The sequence below is a fragment of the Ranitomeya imitator genome, chromosome 3 (genome assembly GCF_032444005.1).
Source record: "Ranitomeya imitator isolate aRanImi1 chromosome 3, aRanImi1.pri, whole genome shotgun sequence".
Classification (NCBI taxonomy): Eukaryota; Metazoa; Chordata; class Amphibia; order Anura; family Dendrobatidae; genus Ranitomeya; species Ranitomeya imitator.
The window spans coordinates 330,625,297-330,647,802 of NC_091284.1; the positions used below are offsets into that span (position 1 = coordinate 330,625,297).

A 22,506-nucleotide genomic window follows, 5' to 3' on the forward strand; every position below is an offset into this window, starting at 1 on the left:
AGAAGACAGGATCCTCTCTGCTCTCCCCCTCTCCCCAGGGCTGGAGGCTTGGAATCCCAGTTCTGCCCTCTTCTGCTCCAGGCCGGATTAGGAGGGGGGTGGCGTGATGGCCATGTGGTGTTAGGGCGATTACTGAGGCTTGTTTATCCCTTCCATCATCTATAGGACTATGAAGTCCTAGCTGGCTGCCCAGTCTGTACCATGCTTGCTGGTTGTATAATGGTGAATGTATTGCAGGTGAGGCAGGAAATCTGCAGGGACAATGATGGTATGTTGCAGATGTGAGGTATGTGTTCTGTGGCTGTATGGCCGAGGGCACTCTCTCCTCCCTCTCTCCTTGGCCTTATCTTCCTGCCTCCTAATCTCTTTCCCTCTGTCTCTCTCCCTCTTGGCTCTCCATAATTACAGGGTGGAACAGATGTCCCTGGATCTGTTTCAGATCCAACATCCATTAGAATAACCTTCAGCACCATGCCTGGAGGGAGGCCCTTACTCTTGGTGCAGTATATACCGGTACTAAGCCCATTTCTCGGCTTCATTATACGGTTTACGTTGCTTATCCCAGTGTTCTGCTGCGTGGTGTTACATTTATACTCTGCTACACAGTGCAATGAAAGCTGTCCACAATAGTTACACCATTGGAAACTTCCCATTTTCCTTATGAGAACGCTACCTTTACATGCTTCCTTAATGGTTAACCACGAGAATCACACACAGTGGTCTTATCGCCAGCTATTGCAGTTTCCTTCTTGGTTTTCAAAAAACGCCAGTGTTGCAACCATGGCTGCATATGTATGTCATCTACTATATAATTGTCTACGGGTCACTTCCGTCTTTCTGTCTGTCCTTCTGTCACGGATATTCATTGGTCACGGCCTCTGTCATGGAATCCAAGTCGCTGATTGGTCGTGGCAAAACGCCACCACGACCATTGCCACGACCAATCAGTGACGGCCACAGTCCGGCGGCAATATGGCCGCTCTTTCCTCCCCGCAGTCAGTGCCCGCTCCATACTCCCCTCCAGTCATCCAGTCAGCCCTCACACAGGGTTAATGCCAGCGTTACCGGTGCGCGGTGTAATGCACTCGGTTACGCAGCTATTAACCCTGTGTGACCAACTCTTTACTATTGATGCTGCGTACGCAGCATCAATAGTAAAAAGATCTAATGTTACAAATAATAATAATAAAAAAAAGTCACAGGTCCTGCACTCATACCGTGGGATCGGAAGCTGCAGTGCACCCAGTCCTCATCTCTCTCTCCAGCCTGCAGCTATGGCATTTCCAGGAGGAGGCTACTATCCGGCCCCAGGGGTGAGTGCTGCGCCGCGGCCTCTGTGCACTCACTGACTGCCTGTGGTTAGTGATGAACGGGGGGGGGGCGGCTAGGTATAATCGCATGCCTTACCGCATGTAGTCCGCACGGGGAGCTCACATGGTGGGGTGCAGGGATGCACAGGGTGTGGTCCCTCACTTGGTCCCTGGAGGAGAAGTCACTTTTAGGGCAGTTCCCACATTTTGCAAATTGGACCATAGTCCTGTATAGGAGGAAATAATGCAAAAAAGGAAGTTCTAGGAGCCACGTAATACTACGTGGCTGTGCAATATACTGCGTGGGCTGTGCAATATACTACGTGGCTGTGCAATATACTGCGTGGGCTGTGCAATATACTGCGTGGGCTGTGCAATATACTACGTGGGCTGTGCAATATACTACGTGGGCTGTGCAATATACTACGTGGGCTGTGCAATATACTACGTGGGCTGTGCAATATACTACGTGGGCTGTGCAATATACTACGTGGGCTGTGCAATATACTACGTGGGCTGTGCAATATACTATGTTGGCTGGGCAATATACTACGTGGACATGCATATTCTAGAATACCCGATGCGTTCGAATCGGGCCACCATCTAGTATTTGTATAAAAAAGGTTTGTCCTCTGCTGAGTATCCTTTGTTGATAGGGCTGTGAATCTGCAATATTTTCTGATGGATTATCTCTGTTTCTAATATTCATCACTGTGCCATGACTAGCTGGTCCTATCATTACGGGCTTCTCACCTAGGTGAAGGTGCATGACTTTATGGCAAGCAACGTTTTCAGAAGGGTGGTATGGTCACCAAATTCTCTGTTTAATCAGCAGCACTGTACATATATTCCCCAAATAGAAATATCGTGATATAATCACTTGTGCGTATAGCTGACATTAATCAGTTTTGATCTTGTGTTGGTGATACCTGGAGCCTAGATAAAAGCTTCTCCGGACAGTTGGACCCTAGCAGCCCGAAAGCCCACTTTCTCATTTTATAATCTGCTGGAGATACATGAAGGCTGTAATCTTAAGGTACCGTCACACTAAGCGACGCTGCAGCGATACTGACAACGATGTCGATCGCTGCAGCGTCGCTGTTTGGTCGCTGGAGAGCTGTCACACAGACAGCTCTCCAGCGACCAACGATGCCGGTAACCAGGGTAAACATCGGGTTACTAAGCGCAGGGCCGCGCTTAGTAACCTGATGTTTACCCTGGTTACCATCGTAAAAGTTAAAAAAACTAACACTACATACTTACCTTCCGCTGTCTGTCCCCGGCGCTGTGCTTCTCTGCACTGACTGTGAGCACAGCGGCCGGAAAGCAGAGCGGTGACGTCACCGCTGTGCTTTCCGGCTGGCCGGCGCTCACAGTCAGTGCAGAGAAGCACAGCGGGGGACAGACAACGGAAGGTAAGTATGTAGTGTTTTTTGTTTTTTTTTACTTTTACGCTGGTAACCAGGGTAAACATCTGGTTACTAAGCACGGCCCTGCGCTTAGTAACCTGATGTTTACCCTGGTTACCAGTGAAGACATCGCTGAATCGGCGTCACACACGCCGATTCAGCGATGTCTGCAGGAGGTCCAGCGACGAAATAAAGTGCTGGACTTTCTGCTCTGACCAACGATGTCACAGCAGGATTCTGATAGCTGCTGCGTGTCAAACTGAACGATATCGCTATCCAGGACGCTGCAACGTCACGGATCGCTAGCGATATCGTTCAGTGTGACGGTACCTTTACTGGCTTGTCCTGGCAGCACTAAAGTATACTTTCTTACAGAAAAGTGATCTGTGTATTTGTAGTGTAGTCCTGAGGCTGGATTTCTCCTGCATATCAGCTTTTGGAACTGCTGTTGGCCTGCACATGAGCATGTCACAGAAGTGTCCTAATGTTCTGTGTTTAGGAGTTCGCTGCTCCACTGCCTCCTGTCTTCTTGGCGGTTACGGGGCGGTATATTCCTGAAGATTGACAGTTCAGACTAGCGGCATGGCTGCTTTGCTGGTCTAAACTGTATGCTCTCCCATTCCTGTAGTAGAGACAGTTTTCCCTCTGCAAAAGGGGGGAAGCGAAGGGGCACTAAGGCTGGTCGGATCCGGCCAGCTTCAGTGTAGTGCTTGCAGCCTCTAAGCACAGAGCTAGCGAGCAGCATGCGCTCCTGGTTTAGGTAACTGGCCACTCTTGAGACTGTATGGTAACTGGTATCCTAGGCAACGAGCTATAAACTATAGAATTAAAAACCCACCGTTCTTGATAATGGAGGTTTTTACAAGCACTTTGCACATTTTTTTTTTTTTTTTTTTTTAAAGAAGAAACAAACATGCAAACGAACAATTGTTCAATAGGACAATGAACCATCAAGGATGGTAATAAACAGCATATATAACATACATGATAAATTATACACTCTGACATAGATATAAGACAAAATTGGACAATAGCTGTATTACGGAGAACAAAACCAATATGTTCAATCAGTCCAGATGAAACCAAATAAAGAGACTTTAATTAGGTGTAGTTGATTATCCTGTCATTGTGAATGGATCCCACCAATTCATGAGATAACGGCATGGTAGCATCATAGGCACACCACTGACCCCAAACATGCTGATCTTTCCCAGGGGGTTTCCTATGGATGTAAAGCAATTTTTAATAAGAGCTAACAGCATTTTCAAGTCTTATCCATGTTTGAAGTCTAGGTGACTGTCTATCCAGCCCTGTTTAAAGCTATTGTTTCCCGAGCTAGAAAGTGATTCCTGACTGACAGTTCTGGAATTCTGTGACCAATCTTCCTGATCAAGTATACCAATAAAAGCACTTTGCAATTTTAACCATTGAAAAACTTGAGACCAATCCTTCAGACAGATTTTCATATCCACTGGAAATATCTGCAGATTTCCGAACCACAATTTGGATTTCCTATTGAAAACCATGACAGTGAGAGGCTGTTGACTGTAATTTGGTGAACTATATTCCACAATTTGTGTTGAGAAAGCTTGTGTGAGCACACTTCAACTGCACATGTACCAATATCTTGCTTTTAGTATAAGTATAGGAAATTTTCCATTGCAAAATGCCCACTATTTAAGTAATTGGACTGTATTCTGTACACCAGGATGCAAGACTCAATTTGACCAGTATGGTGGTATTTAGGTCAAGTGTACATTGTCAATATGTTTACCTCTTCACACCCTTCAGAGCATGGTCCAGTGATCATAATGTACCCTTTGGTTGCATCACAGTTTTGTATAGTTTGGTGCTATATGGCACTAGTTGTCTTTTGCAATTTTTTTTATTGTATAAATTGCATGCCATTCTGAGGCTTTATCTTGACAACTGGTCCATACCCCATGCTTACACACTGGACGTGGAGTTTCTTGAAGAGCCCATTCTTTAAGAGCCCTTTTTCCTGTTATGTTTTACATTGTAGAGAACACTTAAAGAGGAGGTTGTATGTATATCCTATAGACCAGGGGTGAGCAGTTAATTTTCCTGAGGGGCCACATGAGAGATAGTCACTGTTGTGGAGGCCAAACCAAAAGGCTGAAATTCATTCTGATTAATATCAATATATTAGATATGTGCAGCATGAGCCCCTCCCCCCCCCCCCCCCCAGAGATTCCTGTGCGTGCAGCATTAGCCCCCCCACGGAGCGTCCCGTTCGGGCAGCAGGAGCGTTCCGAAAAGACCACTACATACTCACCTAGGTCCCGTTCCTCAGCACCCTGCTTCTGCTCCTGTCTCGGTGTCTCCACTGCGCTGACTCTACGCAGTATACAGCTGGCGCAATGAAATGATGTCATCACATCAACTGTTTCACATGCTGATTGGTGGAGGAAGTAACTGGAGGCCCCGCCTCCACCAATGACGTCAGCGCAGATGGAAACACGGCAGTGGGCACTGTGCGGCGGCCTGAGGGACTTTGTTTTCGAGCCCCTCAACTGTCTTGGTCGCACTTTGCCCAGGTTTGCTATAGACCATGCAGATGATTTCTTACTTGGGGTTAAAAAAACAAACAAAACCATTGTCTTATTCCATCTATGTGGTAGTACTAGTTGGTTTCTGTGTAGTGTTGTATTTACTGTTGTCTAATCCATATCTCCAAACAGTAATTTCACAATTGATAACACCATTGGCAGGAATTGTGGTTTCTGAAATTTGGGTTCTCCAGTTGAACATAGACTATTTTAAAGTGTCAGATAAACCTCACATTTTTTGTGTAATATTCACCAGATTGATATTTGTTCCCTGCCCTGTATTCAGCAACTGCAGGTCCAGGATTGCCTCTGCACCGCTGCTTCCTCTCCCTCGCCCCTGTCTTTCTCGATTGGCTGCAGCATTGACGTCACTCATGGCTGCTGCTGAAAGTCATCGGGCACAATGGTCACCAGAAAACACGACTTTGGAAAAGTAAAACTATTAGTGATGAGCGAGTGTACTTGTTGCTCGGGTGACCTCCGAGTATTTGACTGCTCGGAGATTAGGTTTTCCTCGCCTCAGCTGAATGATTTACAGCTGCTACCCAGGCTGAGAACATCTGCAGCGATGAAAACTTAATCTCCGAACACAAAGGGTATGTGCACACGTTGCGGATTCTCTGCGGATCCGCAGCGTTTTTGAGGTGCAGAAACGCTGCAGATCCGCAATTGATTTACAGTACAATGTAAATCAATGAGAAAAAAAAAATGTTGTGCACACTTTGCGGAAAATCCGCTGCGGAAACGCTGCGGTTTAAAAGAAGTAGCATGTCACTACTTTTTTGTGAATCTGCAGCGTTTCTGTACCCATTCCATTATAGAAAACCGCAGGGGTAAAAAACGCAGCAAATCAGCAAGAAAACCGCAGTACAAAAAACGTGACAAATCTGCAGGTGCGTTTTCTGTCAGGAGAGGCAGAATCCGCACCAGAAATTCCTAAGCCTAATCCGCCTAAGGCTGTCTGCACACGTTGCAGAATGGGGTGCAGAATTTTGTGCACAAAGTCCGCATCTCCTGGCAGAAACCCCAGGTGCAGGTTTGCTGCGGATTTTGTGCGGTTTTTATGCGGAATTGATGCAGATTTTGTCCGGATTTTCTGTGGTTTTTACCCCTGCGGATTTCTATCATGGAGGGGTGCAGAAACGCTGTAGATCCGCACAAAAGAAGTGACATGCACTTCTTTTAAATCCGCAGCGTTTCCGCGCTTATTTTTCCGCACCTATTTTTCCGCACCATCTGCACAGTTTTTTTTCCCCCATTGATTTACATTGTACTGTAAATCACAGTGCGGATCTGCAGCGTTTCTGCGCGGAAAAATCCGCTGCGGATCCGCACTAAATCCGCATCGTGTGCACATAGCCTAACAAATACTCGGAGATCACCCTAACGAGTACTCGCTCATCATTACAAACTATACTTCCAAAGAATCTTTGCAACAAGCATTGTAGAACAGATTGCTTCAACATGCATTTTGTAGTAATGTATTTAGCAGGATAATAGAAATGTACTATGAATGGTTACTGGTAAATTTATGGAAAATCAGTCTGTCCACTGCTTGTTATTTTTATCAACTTGAAGGCTACTATGTAGAAACACATTAATAGTACATGAAGACATGCAGTCCAAGATGAGGATGGGCATAGGGTGATTCCAGGGATGGTGCCAGGCATACCTGGAGTCTATTTGATATGATCTTAAACATTCATATTTTAGTGACTAGCCTGTTGCTTTTCCACTTTAGACAGGAGATAGACTATGGTACTGCATAAATAGTGCCAAGAGTTAAGATCATGTCACAAATACCCATTACTGCTGGTTGCTCAGTGTTCGAAAATATTGAGGCATCTAATATTTCTGGATTCATAACTTCTGTTAACATTCAAAAATGACAACTTTTTCTGTTAATCAAGCAAACCAGTGATATCATCCACTAGCTTTCTCTCCAAAATAGGATTGTTCTTGGGTGTTATAATTTGTGCTCTATCTTTTTTACCACCTTCTTTGTACATACTGGCTTACAATGTCATCCTACCAGTGACACATTAACCTTTATTATAACTAGAAATATCAGCATAGGGGTGTGATATATGCTGCGTGTAACTTATGAAGTAGGAACACATACTGCCACCACCCTTGTGGATCATCAGGCTCTTTCAGATGCACAACCGGCTTAGAGAAAGCTTTCTTTTCATTCATGCACAGAATTTGTTGAGATGTGAAGGCAAAGGTGCGCCTCTCCATTTTGTAGGACCATTTGGATAGTTCTACCATCCTTCGGGGGCCGTACAAATCACACATGAACTCTGCCCACAAAGTACATCCTAACTCTGGCACTGGTGTCAGGATGTAATCTCTGTGCACGCGCCTCATTTATAGGGAATATTACGTGCGAGTGCTCAGAGCAAGAAGAAATTAAAGGACTGTCAAAGTATAGCTGCTGGCCCCAAGTACTGCGGTCCCCAGGAATCTGGCCAAGGGCCTTAAACGGCCCAAGGGCCTGAGATTCTCCACCTCTGCTGTAGAGAAATAAAAGCAGTACTAGTAACAATTGTAATTTTATTAACGAAGAAAAATATTAGCTGGTTGGGTTTTCACAGTTTTAATGTACCGTACTTTATTTAGATAGACCAGTGGCAGCACAGTGGAATTGTCCCTGATAGTTTTATAACATTTTGTAAAATTGGATGAAATCACTAAATTGCTTGTGGTTGTAACTATCACAATCTTGTCATTTTACTGTGCAATACAAATAAGGCAAGGTTTTGGTGTCTGGCTAACGTGCGTCTTCATTGTGTGTATATATTATATTTTTTGTATTACCTGTGTTGGATAGAGCAGTAGACTGTGCTTTGTTAAACAAAAGCACTCCACAAAAAACAAAAAAATTACATTGTGTAAAACATCACTTAAAGTGACACCGGACTATATTACTCTGCGCTGCTGGTGCCCAAGTGGTCTCTCTGTAACGTGGCATCCAGTGATGCGGGCAGGGGCACATGTACTTAAATCGTCTTTGTTAAAGGCCAGGTTACAGAAATGAGCAGGAGATTAATAAGCTGAGAATTACTTACTGTATTTCATACTAAAAAAAAAATTCAAAAAGTCTGGACAATGGTTTCAAATTTTAGTAGCGTATGTTAGTCTTGAGTCTACTGTCTAATAAATATGTAACTTGCTTTTTTTGACCTCATTGGTCCACTAGTCTTTATTTTTTTAAAAATATTTTTTACTTTGGTATTAAAAAGTAGTCAATTGACTCTAAGGGCTCGCTCACAGTTGCGATGTAATTGGATTGCACTCTGCTCAATGTTAGGGCTCTTTTCCATTTACGAGAAACACGTCCGTGTCTCGCATGTGAAAACCAAGCTCTGGCGCCGGCACTCCAGAGCGGAGCGTGCGGCCGCATAGCAACACATGGAGCTGCACTCTCCACTCCGGAGTGCCGGCGCCAGAGCTTGGTTTTCACATGCGAGACACGGACGTGTTTCTCGCAAATGGAAACAAGCCCTTACTCTATGGAACAGCTCACATCTACAATTATTTTCTCATGCCAAATCAGCATATGAAAACAATCCCATTGCATCCAAGAATTGGATCGCACACACCCAGACAAAGTCCATGGGTGCGTATGAAACATCACACAGCACTCTATCACCCGAGTGCAGTGCGATATCTGTTGATGCTGTCAATGGAAGAGATGGAGAAATTTAATTTCTCCGCAGCTGTGCTCCGATTCTTACATGCCAGAGGACTGGAGCACTGACACTTGGATTGTGCTCAAAAAAGGAGCTGGAGCCTGAGTGTCATTAGCATATCGCATCCGATACTGTATCTAAGGCTACGTTCACATTAGCGTTGCGCCGCCGTGCGTCGGCGACGCAACGCGCGACGCACGCAAACGCGCGCAAAAACGCGCGCGTTTTGCGACGCGTGCGTCGTTTTCCGACGAAAATCGGACGCACAGAAAATGCTACATGTAGCGTTTCCTTGCGTCCGACGCTAGCGTCGGAAACGACGCACGTGGCGAAAAACGCCACCAAAACGACGCACGCGTCCCCTATGTTAAACATAGGGGCGCGTCGCCTCTGCGTCGACGGCGCAACAGCGACGCACATTGGCGGAACGCCAATGTGAACGTAGCCTTAGTGTGACTCTGGCCTTAAACTTCCTCTGCAGCTACTGATAATAATAATAATCTTTATATAGCGCCAGCATATTCTGCAGCGCTTTACCGTTTATCAGTATCAAACACAACAGACATAAGTAACAATGTTAACAATACAGTAATTAAAGCGAAATAAGACGACCCTGCTCGTGACAGCTTACAATCTACAATGAGGTGGGGAAATACAAAGCACAGGTGTGTATTTACAATGATGGTCCAGCCATCTTCAGGGGGTGGGGGATAGATGGGGATAGTGAATGGGACACACACACACACACACACACACACACACACACACACACACACACACACACACACACACTTTGATTAGTTAATGTGGTAGGCCGCTCTGAACAAATGTGTTTTGAGCGAGCGCCTAAAACTATGCAAATTGTGGATGGTCCTAATATCTTGGGGTAGAGCATTCCAGAGGATTGGTGCAGCACGGGAGAAGTCTTGGAGTCGGGAGTGGGAGGTACGGATTGGATGGGAAGAGTTCTTTGTAACTGACTGGCATTACACACTGTATACTAAACCCCAGTAATCACACTGCAGATACCGGATGTGGCATTCTGCAGTTACAACTTAGTGCTCCGATAATAGAGTCCTGACCACTTGCCGTAAACTCATGTGCCGGCAGTAGTTAAATGGTTACTACTAATCTGCTTTTTTTTTAATTCCTAAAACTCAAGAATTAAAGTGTAACCTGAGTTCAAGCAATTCAATTTCCTAATTCATTAGGAAAACGGCATCAAACAGAATAAACCAATTAGCTCCGATTAGTTTAAAAAATGTGATATTACAGTAATGCAGCCGTTGTAATGTAACCTCAAATTTCTCATGGCTTTCCTGCTATTCATGTTTGTAATTTTCAAATTTGGATGGTTCTTTATGCAATGAGTTTTAGGCTAAGTGCACACATTGCAGAATTGCCGCGGCAATTCTGCAACTCCTGCCGCTGGTATATCACATGCGGAATTGGCATGCATATTCCCGCAGAAAACTAGCGTTTTACAAGCATAATTGGCTTGCTACAGATCGCTTGGAAAACGCTAGCATTCTGCATCGCTTGGAAAACTGATTAACAGGTTGGTCACACTTGTCAAACATAGTGTTTGACAAGCATGACCAACTTTTTACTATTGATGCTGCCTATGCCGCATCAATAGTAAAAGATAGAATGTTAAAAATAATTTTAAAAAATGGTTATAATCACCTGACGTCCCGATCTCCTCAGCAGCTTCCGTTCCTATAGATGGTGTGTGTGCAGGACCTGCGATGACGTCACGGTCAAGTGACCACGACATCATCGCAGGTCCTTCACACACACCATCTATAGGAACGGAAGCGGCCGCGTGCACCGCTGAGAGGCGGGAGGACTCCGGGGCCATCAGAAGGTGAGTATATCACGATTTTTTTTTTTACCAATTCTATTGTGCCCAGTCCGTGGAGGAATGTCTCCTCTCCTCCACCCTGTGTACCAACCGCACATGATCTGCTTACTTCCCGCATGGTGGGCATGCAAATTTAATGAACATACTGCGTTTTTTTCTGGAATGCGATTTCGTTCAGGAAAAAAATGCAGCATGTGCACAAAAAATGCGGATTGCATTCTCTTAAATAAAATGCTTAATGTGAGCGGTTTTATAGCGTTTTTATAGCAAAAAAAAAACGCAAAAAATCTGCTACGTGTGCACACAGCCTTAGGCTATGTGCACACGTTCAGGTTTTTTTCGCGTTTTTTTCCGCGCTAAAAACACTATAAAAACTCATTAAAAACGCATACATTATGCATTCTATCATTTAGAATGCATTCTGCATGTTTTGTGCACATGGATGCGTTTTTTTCCGCGAAAAAACGCATTGCGGTAAAAAAATGAGCATGTTCATTATTTTTGCGGATTTTCTGCGTTTTTCCCACAATTCTATGCATTTGGGGAAAAACGCACCAAAAACATGTGAAAAACGCGGTAAAAACGCATGCGGATTTCTGGCAGAAGTGTCCGGTTTTTGTCAGGGAAATTTCTGCAAGAAATCCTGATGTGTGCACATACCCTTATGGTAGGCATTCAGTAACATGTTTCAGGTATGAGTAACTTACACAGTGCTACAAGCGCTAATTGATGATAAAGATTCTACTTACTACAAATGACCATACTGGTTTTGTGAAAGTGATCAAAACCCTTACGTACGTTGACTGCACACCGCTGTTTAAATAGAAATTTTTATTTCGACCAAGGGTAATTTTTATGCCCTTGTAAAAAATATATATATATATATATATATATATATATATATATATATATATATATATATATACATATACATATACATATACATATACATATACATACTAGATGGTGGCCCGATTCTAACGCATCGGGTATTCTAGAATATGCATGTCCACGTAGTGTATTGCCCAGCCACGTATGTCACAGGTTAAAAACTAAAAAATAAACATATACTCACCTTCCGAGGGCCCCTTGTAGTTCGGTCACATGACCGTGACGTCATGGCAGGTCCTTCTCGCGCAGGGCCTGTGACGTCGCGGTCATGTGACCGCGACATCATCACAGGCCCTGCGCAAGAAGGACCTGTGATGACGTTGCAGTCACATGACCGTGACATCATGGCAGGTCCTTCTCCCATACACGGCACCGGAACCTGCCGCTTGCATGGAGCAGTCACCGGAGCGTCGCGAAAGGTGAGTATATAATGATTTTTTATTTTTTTTTTTAATTTAACATTATATGTTTTTACTATTGACGTTGCATAGGCAGCATCAATAGTAAAAAAAAACTTGGTCACACAGGGTTAATAGCGGCGGTAACGGAGTGAGTTACCCGTGGCATAACGCGGTCCGTTACCGCTGGCATTAACCCTGTGTGAGCGGTGACTGCGGGGAGTATGGAGCGGGCGCTGACTGCAGGGGAGTAGGGAGGGACTAATCGGACTGTGGCCATCGCTGATTGGTCGCGGCAGCCATGACGGGCAGCTGGCGAGACCAATCAGCGACTTGGATTCCATGACAGACAGAGGCCACGACCAATGAATATCCATGACAGACAGAAAGACGGAAGTGACTCTTAGACAATTATATAGTAGATATATATATCAATTACAAAAGAGCATTTATTGTAGTCTTATGACTGGTTAGGTTCACATTGGGCATTAAGCACAACAATTTCTTGGAATTATGAAATGTAGACTGTTAGACGCCTAAACCCAAAATCGCAAGTTATTCCCTATCCAGCAGTCTCGAGAATGAGTTTCAGAATCTCAAGAAAGAGGCTGTGCAGTGCATGGTCTTAAGTGGATCAGTGGTGTACATGCTCGGCCTCTGCTCCTTTCACTATAAATGGGAGAAATGGGTTACAGCTTTCTTGTATTTTTTGCAGTCTTGATAATGAAGTGGAGCCTGGGCACCTTTGCGCCATTCAAGATGAAGTTCTTAGTGCTCTGGAACACATTCTCGGGATGAATGGGGGTCTGGCTGCTGGGACCTCCAGTGATCACACAACAGGGCTGCAGAATCTGCAAACTAGGGGCTAAGGGATAACTTGATTTTTTGGGGAGAACCTTTAATGTTCTAGGATTCAAGAAACAGTGGACACATTCTGTTGTCCATGCCACAAGGAGCACCCATTTGAGTCTCCCATTGCCGATTTTTATATTGTATTCACCTTTTAACATAGATTTACAAGGTAATACACAAGTTATTTTGCAAGATGAATATTCACTTGATACACATGAACAGAAGAGTAAATGAGTTATTCACTGAATTTTCAGATTTTAGTTTCGTTTTCAATGTTTTTCTCTACTTTAAAGGGTTTTACCAAGAATTGTCTAAAATGTCTATTCTTTGGGAAATTCGCCAATCACCAGCAAGGGTTCCTAGCCCCCATTCCTCCTCCTCCTCCTCCTCCGCAATCAGGAGTTTAAACCACATGACCACTATGCATTCAGTCTATGCTTGACCATTTGTCACTATCCGTGGCACATGAGAGCACATCTGATAACTTCAGTCATGCTCCCTTCACCACAGGCGAGGATGAAGAAGAGACTGAGGACCCCTGTTCTAGTAATTGGTTTAGGGTCCGGGAGGAAGGACCCAGTCAATCACTTAAAAACTATTCTGTGAAGTTAAATTCCACTTAATTGCATATTGGTACACGTAAGCACTTTTCCTGCATTTTAATACTAATCTGCACAAGTTTGTATTTATTATGCTTTGCTCTATCATATTCCGCAGCGCTTTACAGACCTTATCATCGCTGTCCCTGTTGGGGCTCACAATCTAGATTCCCTATCAATATGTGTTTGGAATGTGGGAAGGAGAACCCGGAGGAAACCCACGCAAACACGGGGAGAACATACAAACTCCTTGCAGATGTTGTCCTTGGTGGGGTTTGAACACGGGATACCAGGACTGCAAAGCAGCGCTGCTAACCACTGAGCCACCGTGCTGCCCCGTGTTGTGAAATGTCTCTCTGATTTCATGAACAGTTTTGCCATGTGGCACTGGTGTGTTGTAATTGCACCATGATAAAGGATGGAGTGGAGTCTGAGGAGTAATGTGGTCGTATTAGTTTTAGTCTTTTTAAATAGTTTGGGTCGATGCTCATCTACGTTTGCGTGTGAGCAGTTTCCTCTGCAGCGCACACTGGAAAGATGGCTTTGTGGATGAGACGCAATGCACATTGATTTGAGGTAATTGATCCCTATGTGAAAATGTATGATTCATTTGTACAAGCTGAAGCTCAAACATGTAGCATTTCTAATGTAAGCACGCAATTGTCAGCGATGCCACTGAGAGACGTCCTGAGCCTAAGGCTCAGTTCACATCTGCATTCATTATTTCCGTTGCTCTCCAGTCGTTGTAGCAGGACAATGAAAATAACGGAAGTGCCGGATCCCTGACCTGACGGCTGCCAACGGCACTAGTCAGTCCTATTTATTATACTATGGTCTGTCGAGTTTCTGTAGTTAGGCACAGTATTTTTGATGGCATCTCTGATTGACCCTCCCAACGGAAATGTGAACAGTTTCTAAGAATTATAACAAAATGGGGATGTGTGTGTGTGTCTGTGTGTGTGTCTGTGTGTGTGTCTGTGTGTGTGTCTGTGTGTGTCTGTGTGTGTCTGTGTGTGTCTGTGTGTCTGTGTGTGTCTGTGTGTGTGTGTCTGTGTGTGTGTGTCTGTGTGTGTGTCTGTGTGTGTCTGTCTGTGTGTGTCTGTGTGTGTGTCTGTGTGTGTGTGTCTGTGTGTGTGTCTGTGTGTCTGTGTGTGTGTGCCTGTTTCTGTGTGTGTCTGTGTGTGTGTCTGTGTGACTGTGTCTGTGTGACTGTGTGTCTGTTAAAAAAAAAAAAAAATGCTCAGAAGTAAGCAGTAATCTTCAACAGATAGAAAAACTTTGGCACTCAAATTGCAGTTCAAGAGGAATAAAATAACCCTTTATTTTATTGATCCAAGTGAAAAACAGATGACATCCAACATTTCCGCCCTAATAAGGCCTTTTTCAAGGTGTATCGTTATACGTGGGACGAAGCCCTATTCACTATATTTAATTAACTGGACACAAGGCTTTATTAGATATCACTAAAAATAAAGACTTAGGAAATGGATTGAAAACCCCCTAAACCGCTTTTAGGCAGTGATGTGAAATGAGTATGGTTACGGTATGTTTCACCAGGGGACCATTCACATGAGTTGTGTATTCTGTCCATGACACAATAGATCTCCTAACCTGGAATAGACCCTGGGGTCATCCTGTGCCTGAACCCTTACCGTGTATCTATGTTCCTAATTTTTGTAATTAAAGCCCCCTCCCCAGAAAGACTTGTGTATATGTAATGGATGGCTAGGGTCCAGGCAGTGCCTGTATGCGGCTTGTTTTTTGGCCTACGCATTGGGCTTGTCTGTGTACTTTGGTTCCCTTTCGCCCTCCAATAGCAGACCTAGTAATTCTGTTGGCTCCATATAAAATTGGCCCTTATGTGGCCTTTAAGTTAGTGACTGCATTCTAGGTGGCACTATATTAAATAAATGTATATTAAATCAGGGGAAAAATGGCTTCTATTCACACATGTAAATGTTTTGTCTGGTTGCAAAATACTATAAAATTGGTGCTGTAGCAGTTAAAAATGCCGTAAAGTCTTTTTTGAGAAGTGCGCTTCCATGGCTTTGTTCTCTGTATCAGCTATCACTGGCCAAGTCAGCTATACTGGGCCCATCTGCTCTCTATTTAGAAAGCTCCGGCAGCACAACCATCTCTAGCCCTCAGAGTCCGAATCACTGAACTGATTATTCTGTGAGAGGTCAGACTGTGAGAGACCATTCACTGCAGTGTGGCAATGTGTAACCCTTTCCTGGCAGCTGGCTCATCAGCCGCTTCCCTGCCTCAGAGCACCCTGCCGAGCACAGCAATGGAGTAGCACTTTCCTTGCTGAGCTCTGTACCTATGGTAACCAGCACCTTGGAAGTAAGAAGGCACCCTCCCTTGTCATATGATGTGACTGTCAGCTCTGGGGATAACATGACCTTGTCACCTAGCCAGGGACTGCTTGGAATAAAAGCTTCCTGCACACATAATGTGTCTATAGATGTACAATGTCCGGAGAAAAAAAATCACTTAGCTGCGCTAGAATTGGGAAGGAAAATCAATGATGTTTACCAGATGTTCTCCACACCTAGTAGTGCACATAGCCCCCCCACTCCATGTATTATGATGGCAGGACTGACCAACAGGGGCAGACATGTCAGTGGGGCCATTACACTCCCAAAGCAGCTGCAATTTTGTGTTTTTAGGCGCTCTTGGGCTACTAAGGGCCCATATATTGTTCTTTCACAGGGGCCCTTTTCTGTCTGTGCCCCACCCTGTGTCCGTTGGCTAAGGCTAAAGCCATCTTGAACATATCTCTTTACCATTTTTCAGAACCGTTTCCAAGTTTATCGACTGTTGAATAGTAGAGAAGGCCGGTATGTCGTATCTAGGCTGTTCTAGGGGGTCGCTAATAACACGGCTGACAATATGAGGAACATGCAGGTTTGTGGCTTTCTGTCATTGTTCCATATTTGTAGCAATGTGATTGGCTGGAGTTGTGAGGAAACAAAGGAGGTCAGCACAGTGGCTCCTATCCCACCAAGGACAACATCTGCAAGGAGTTTGCATGGGCTTCCTCCCACACCCCAAAGTCATACTGATGCCTGGAAAGTGCTGTGGAAAATGATGGCGCTCTATATGCAAGCCTAATTCTGAAAGGAGCTGCTTTCTCATTTGTACCAAGTCCTGAGCAGAGTCTATGGTTGTCTGATACGTCTCTCCCCCCCAACTTCTGGATTTCTTTAATTAGGAACTTTTCCGCCAAGCAGAACTTGGTTATCACAAACATTTCTGTGCATCAATTTATACCCGAAGGAGTTGATAGGACTTGTGCGGAGTGATCCAACAGGTCTGTGGGCCGCCATGGGTTAATGGCGAGCACTCCCCGTTCGGATGTCACCGTGTCCCCACTGCTGCATGACCCACTTCCACATTCGGTATCCAGGCAACATGCTCCTGCTCCCTCTGCCCTACCACATGTAAGGCCCGCTGCAGCGGCATCCTGTTAGAACAGAGAGTGGCACTGAGTATCTGTAGAGAAGATGCACACGCTGAGCGGTATAATGATGCGGAGTAGCTGCACACCCCCTCTCTGTTTGTAGCTGTGTATTTTATCTGCCTGTCTGACAGATCCTGGATCCAGCGGGGAGCAGCTAATCTGTGCACACAGGAGGAAGCAGATAAATAAAGGATGAGAGAGACAGGAGGAAGGATAGTGTGCAGGGCTTTGTAGAGAGAGACATCTGCTGTTCAGCGTTGGGCTCACCAGTGTGGGTGCCCATGGCCGTGCCACATTCTTGCCCACGGAGTAGGTGACTGCCTTCTTTGGGGCTCACTTGTATTTTAATGACTTGCACAGTGGGGAGTAATGGGGTCTGCAGGGCAGCCAGAGCTGGTGGCGGTACGTTCCCAGAAATACTGTCCTATATACCTAGATATGTATTCGCATCGCTCACGCACACCGCCGTGCTTTGCGTTATTTCCTCCTTCTATTCATCCAGTCACATGATGCTTGGCCTTGCCCACAGCTGCGGGATATGCACGGTGTCAGGTGGAAGATTTCATTTTGGGCAGAGAGGTTTTAGAACATTTCATTGGAGCAGAAAGGGTTATACTGTCACATGCTGCTTTCAGGCAAGAAAGAGGTTGGTCATAATGCCAAGGTCTGCAGGGCTTTCTGGCTGGGAAGGGAATGCTTTGCCAGGATGTGGTTCCCTGGCTGAGTGCTTTCTGCCTCAAAGCATTCTGGGAGGAGGGCAGCTATAATTAGTCCTGTGCCTGGAATCCAATGCCTGCTCCCTCCTCTTATCACTGCACCATCTGTCTGCCCTCTACCCTCCCCCACACACTCAGCTGTGACACAAGCTCACTTCCTGATGTCAGATTATATAGGTATCTGAGGTCTGCTACAAATAAACCAGCAATGTCAGCCTATGTTGTGTGTTACCGACTTGTAATGTCGGCTCACTCTCCTTTCCTTCTAGTGTCCTTTACCCATGTGCACAGCCAGTTATTGGAGTTTTGTAAGACTTGGACGCCACCAGCTTGATTGGTGTCATCATCTGGCCCTGCTTACAGTTTCTAGAGACTGACCTCTATTGACATTCATTGTCCTGGTTATTTTGGGACTGCAAATTGGAAACAATGTCAATTTAAAGGGGTTCTGTCATCAAAGACTGCTCCTCTGAAATTAGAGAGGCTATCAAGTGATCGCTTCCAACCACTGCATGCACTACCATGTTACGTGGCAGCCAATCAGATCATGTATTACTGACCTAGTAATAAGATAATAGCCCATGTTTCCCCGAATGCTAGCCACTAGTGCAGATTGGCTCATAAACGGGGGCTCCGGAGTGAGGGCCCCTTCATAATACTCATTTTATTTATATAGCACCAACATATTTCGCATCACGTTACAATTGTGCAGACAATAAAGACATCACAAAGTAACAGTTCACCAGTTACAGGAGGAGTGAAGGTCTTTCTCGCAAGCTTACAACCTGAGGAGATGGGGTGGTGTGGGGGGCACAATGTGTAGAACATGCTTATGTCCGGTCCAGCTATCATTATAATAAATAGGCATGTAAAATAAGCTGCACGATCCGGCCATCAGCCAGTTTCTAAGTGCAGTTACCAAGTGCTATTAGGTGCATGGAGGATGCGGAGAGAGATGAATAGGAAGAACCAGACTTGGAGAAAAATTTAGAAAGGGAGAACAGGGAAGGGTTATATTTGTGAAGTGACGTGATAAGCCAGGACTAGAGAAATGTGTTTTTAAATTAAATCAGTCAGTAGGATCAACCCTCCTAAGCCATCTATTGGGGCATGTAGGTCATAGGAAAGCTGAATAAAATGATACATTGATAGCGGCGATCTGATATAATAATCCAGAGAAATTCATGTTTTTCTTATATGTAAATGACCTCTGAGGACATTGCCTGGAAGATAACTCTGCCTCCAGAGCTTATTTTACATGAAGGAGGCATTCCCAGTGTGAGACTAAGGCTGGTTTCACATTTGCGGTTGTGTCCGCAGCGTTTCAGACGCATACATCCGCATGCGTCTTGATTTCCTATCTTTAACATTGTAGGTGCATGCATTTGCTTACGCATGCGTATTTTCGCGGTGTACGGCTTAGCATTTTTTTGGCGTCAAATTTCCACCGCCATAGGCATGCAGACTCTTGTGGAAGGAGTGCGTTAAAAAAAGCATTAGTATATAGGAACTCAAAGACATGCGTTCGCTTGCAGAAATCCCATGAGCCACGCCCATTGGGCATGGCTTGTCAAGGAAATTCTTGAAAAATTTGTTCATAACAAACGCATGCGCATAAACAATGCGAACGCGCGTGCAAATGTTGCATTTTTTTTTATCTGTCATGCACAGATGGATGACTTTTTCAGCAGTCTATAACCTGTATGCCCATATTAGTTTAGGTAGAACAAATGTGGCGACAGATTCCCTTTATTAAAACATGCCTAAAAACGTGGGGGCTAGGTATTAGTTGAAAGGTCCAGGGTAGTGCATTCCAGAAAACTGGAGCAACACAAGAGACATCTTGGAGATGAAACTGGGAGGTTTGGGTTATGGATGATGTTTATCTCAAACCTAAAGACATCCATGCACCCTTTTTAACTTTTTTTAAAGTCTTTTTGCCAACTAAATCTACCTGTCCATATCTTCAACCTGTGAAGTAAATGAGGTCTACCTTGTATCTTTTTTTTTTATTTATTTTGGTGTATTTCAGATATTACTAAGTTATCCCCAAAACTCCATGGCAATCCCAAGCAACTCAATAGCATTTCATCAGGTGGGCATATTTCAGGTTCTTCTGAATCCATTTTTTTGCCATAACTTTGCTCTTTTGTATATTTCCTTTAAATTGGTATCTATATATGATTGCAATCTAGAAACAACTTCAGAGATATCTAAAAGAAACTTAATATTTACAGTATGCTTACATGCTGTCATTTATCAAATGTCCTCCAATGTCATCGATGGTCCTGAAAACTCCAATACCCAACTATAGTTTGGCGCAGGACAGAGCTTCCAGTATTGGCAAGTGATGTTTGCCTATGTCATTTCACTAATTAGCCCCAGTCCCCTTCTTGGTCTGATTTACGGTAACGGTCAGAAAGGAGGCTGGCTAAGCTAGTGAAAAGTTGGTCAGCCATCGTCCCTCACTGACCATGTGCTGACAGCAGGGCGCTTGGCGATGACTATTACATGATGAAATAGACTTCATTTTTACTCCAGTCTGAAGGGTGTTTTTCTTATTTTGTTTTTTTTTTTTTTTTTCTTTTCTTATAAACCTGTCCATCCACTTTAACCTGTGTGCTACTTTCTATGAAAATTGCTTTAGCATGGTCCTAAATATTACATGTCACAGTATACCTAGCTATTTTTTCATTGTGGCATTGCTTTGGCACATGCTAAACTGTTCTGTCTACGGCTTAGATGCTGGTAATTTTTGGCATGGCTGATGATCTCTATCGATAAACTTTGTTGTACATGTGCTGTGAATGTATCTGATTCAGATAGGAGTTTTTCTAAATTTGTGCATATTGTTTCTGATAGCACTTGCTTTGCAGAGGCAAAGAAAGCCTTGAATGGAGGTTCTCCGAGGCCACAGGTGCACACTTGGGCACAGAAACTTCCCTCGGCACAACCATGATCAGGGCACATAGGAAAGGTTGGCGCTGGAGTGCTGCCCGCAGACAGTGGGCTTAGATCAGTACAATGGACTGAGGAATGCATTGTCAGATATATGAGGACACCAGAAGAGTAAGGATGAATGAGTAGGCATCTGGAGAAGTATATGGGTCTTGCAGGCCAAGGTGAGATATAGATGGGAAAGCAGTGATTGCAGGGAGAAGCATGAAGCCTTGAGAGGCATGAGGAGATCATGGTATTAAGTTGGAGAGAGGAGGGGGAGAGCATGCAGCCTTGAGGTGAGGACTTGTCAGTATGTGGAGGAGACACATTATATATACTCCACTCTGCTGGATGCTGAGATACAGATAACAGGAAAGAGAAAGGCGGATAGAGGCAGGAGATGAGACAGCAGGGGAGGAAAGAAGAGGAAATGGGGGAGGAAAGGGTGGTGGAAACTGGGGAAAAAGACCAAGTCCAAAGGTTGTCAAAGAAAGGTTTGGGCTAAAGCGAGATCATAAATGTTAGGCAGCTTCTTATAGTTCATTCTCATGCATGTCCAAGAGAAGCCATGCACTGAGCAGCCAAGAAGTATCATAAATGTGATGTTTTTCTTGTGTTTTTTTTTTTTTACAGATGTCAGTGCAGCTGGCCTTGTCCCTCCTAGCTTGGAAAATGGAGATACTCCTGCCGAAAAGCATCCTCCACTTTCAAAGGAGACCGAGAGGGGTCGCAGAGTGACCCTAGTCTGTAGACACCCTCGTTCAAGGTAAGTGTGGCAGGGTCATGAGCATCCTTTTTGCATGTCACCTGTATGTAAATATTCAGACTGCTCCATTTTCATAAATGGGCTGGTTTGTTGCATATTGCCTAGTTACCCAAGAAGTCTTTCTTCATTCTGATCAGAAAGGTTCCTTGTTGGAGGTTACAGACCGCGCTTACTGATACTACCGTCGAAAATAAGTCAGCAACACACACTCAGTTCACATGTGAATGTTAGAGTGCAGTTTTCTTAAAAATTGACCAGTAGCACAGCTGTGCACTGTTACGTTACATGTAAAACCCTGAAAAATGAAGCCTGACAGTTGATCTGGTAATTGTATGTTTACTTGTTTTTTGCCAGGCAGGGTTTCTCATGGACTTACAAAGCACAGTAGTGACTGTCTGCCCAAGATGAAGCATAGCAAATGCATCGATTGTTTTTTTGGTTTGGACATAAGCTTGGGAATAAATCAAGAATCTTCAGAGTCTTCTGAATCCAACAAGGATTCATGTATTAGACCAGGTCCATACATTGCTACCACATATCAGCTAAGGCTACTCTCACACTAGCGTCGTGTGACGGACGTCGCAATGCGTCGTTTTGGAGAAAAAATGCATCCTGCAAAGTTGCCCGCAGGATGCGTTTTTTTCTCCATAGACTTGCATTAGCGACGCATTGCGACACATCGCATCCGTTGTGCGACGGATGCGTCGTGTTTTTGGCGGCCGCGACGCACAAAAAAAATGTTCCATGTAACGTTTTTTTGTGCGTCGGGTCCGCCATTTTTGACCATGCATGCGCGGCCGAAACTCCGCCCCCTCCTCCCCGGAACTCACAATGGGCAGCGGATGCGTCATAAAACTGCATCTGCTGCCCCCGTTGTGCTAATCAATCACACTGTCCGTCGGTACGTCGGGCCGACTGTTTGCGACAACCCGTACCGACGGACTAGTGTGAAAGTAGCCTAAGCTATGCTTGCATGTTTCCATGGTGCAGTCGCAATGTGTGAACATTTCAATCAATTTACCTTTCCACA

The 22,506-nt window shown here is 44.6% G+C and overlaps 1 protein-coding gene across 4 annotated transcripts in view; it reads left to right on the forward strand.

The window, feature by feature from the left end:
• AHDC1 (AT-hook DNA binding motif containing 1) overlaps positions 1-22,506 on the forward strand; it is a 155,993-nt gene that overhangs the window by 48,509 nt on the left and 84,978 nt on the right. For all 4 annotated transcript variants that reach the window (XR_011319252.1, XR_011319253.1, XR_011319254.1 and 1 more), the window contains exon 2: positions 21,344-21,476. Coding sequence is in view for 1 of the 4 variants with exons in the window: in XM_069756722.1 (XP_069612823.1) it covers positions 21,344-21,476 (133 nt within the window). In the remaining 3 variants the exon portion in view is untranslated. The remainder of the gene's footprint in view (positions 1-21,343; positions 21,477-22,506) is intronic.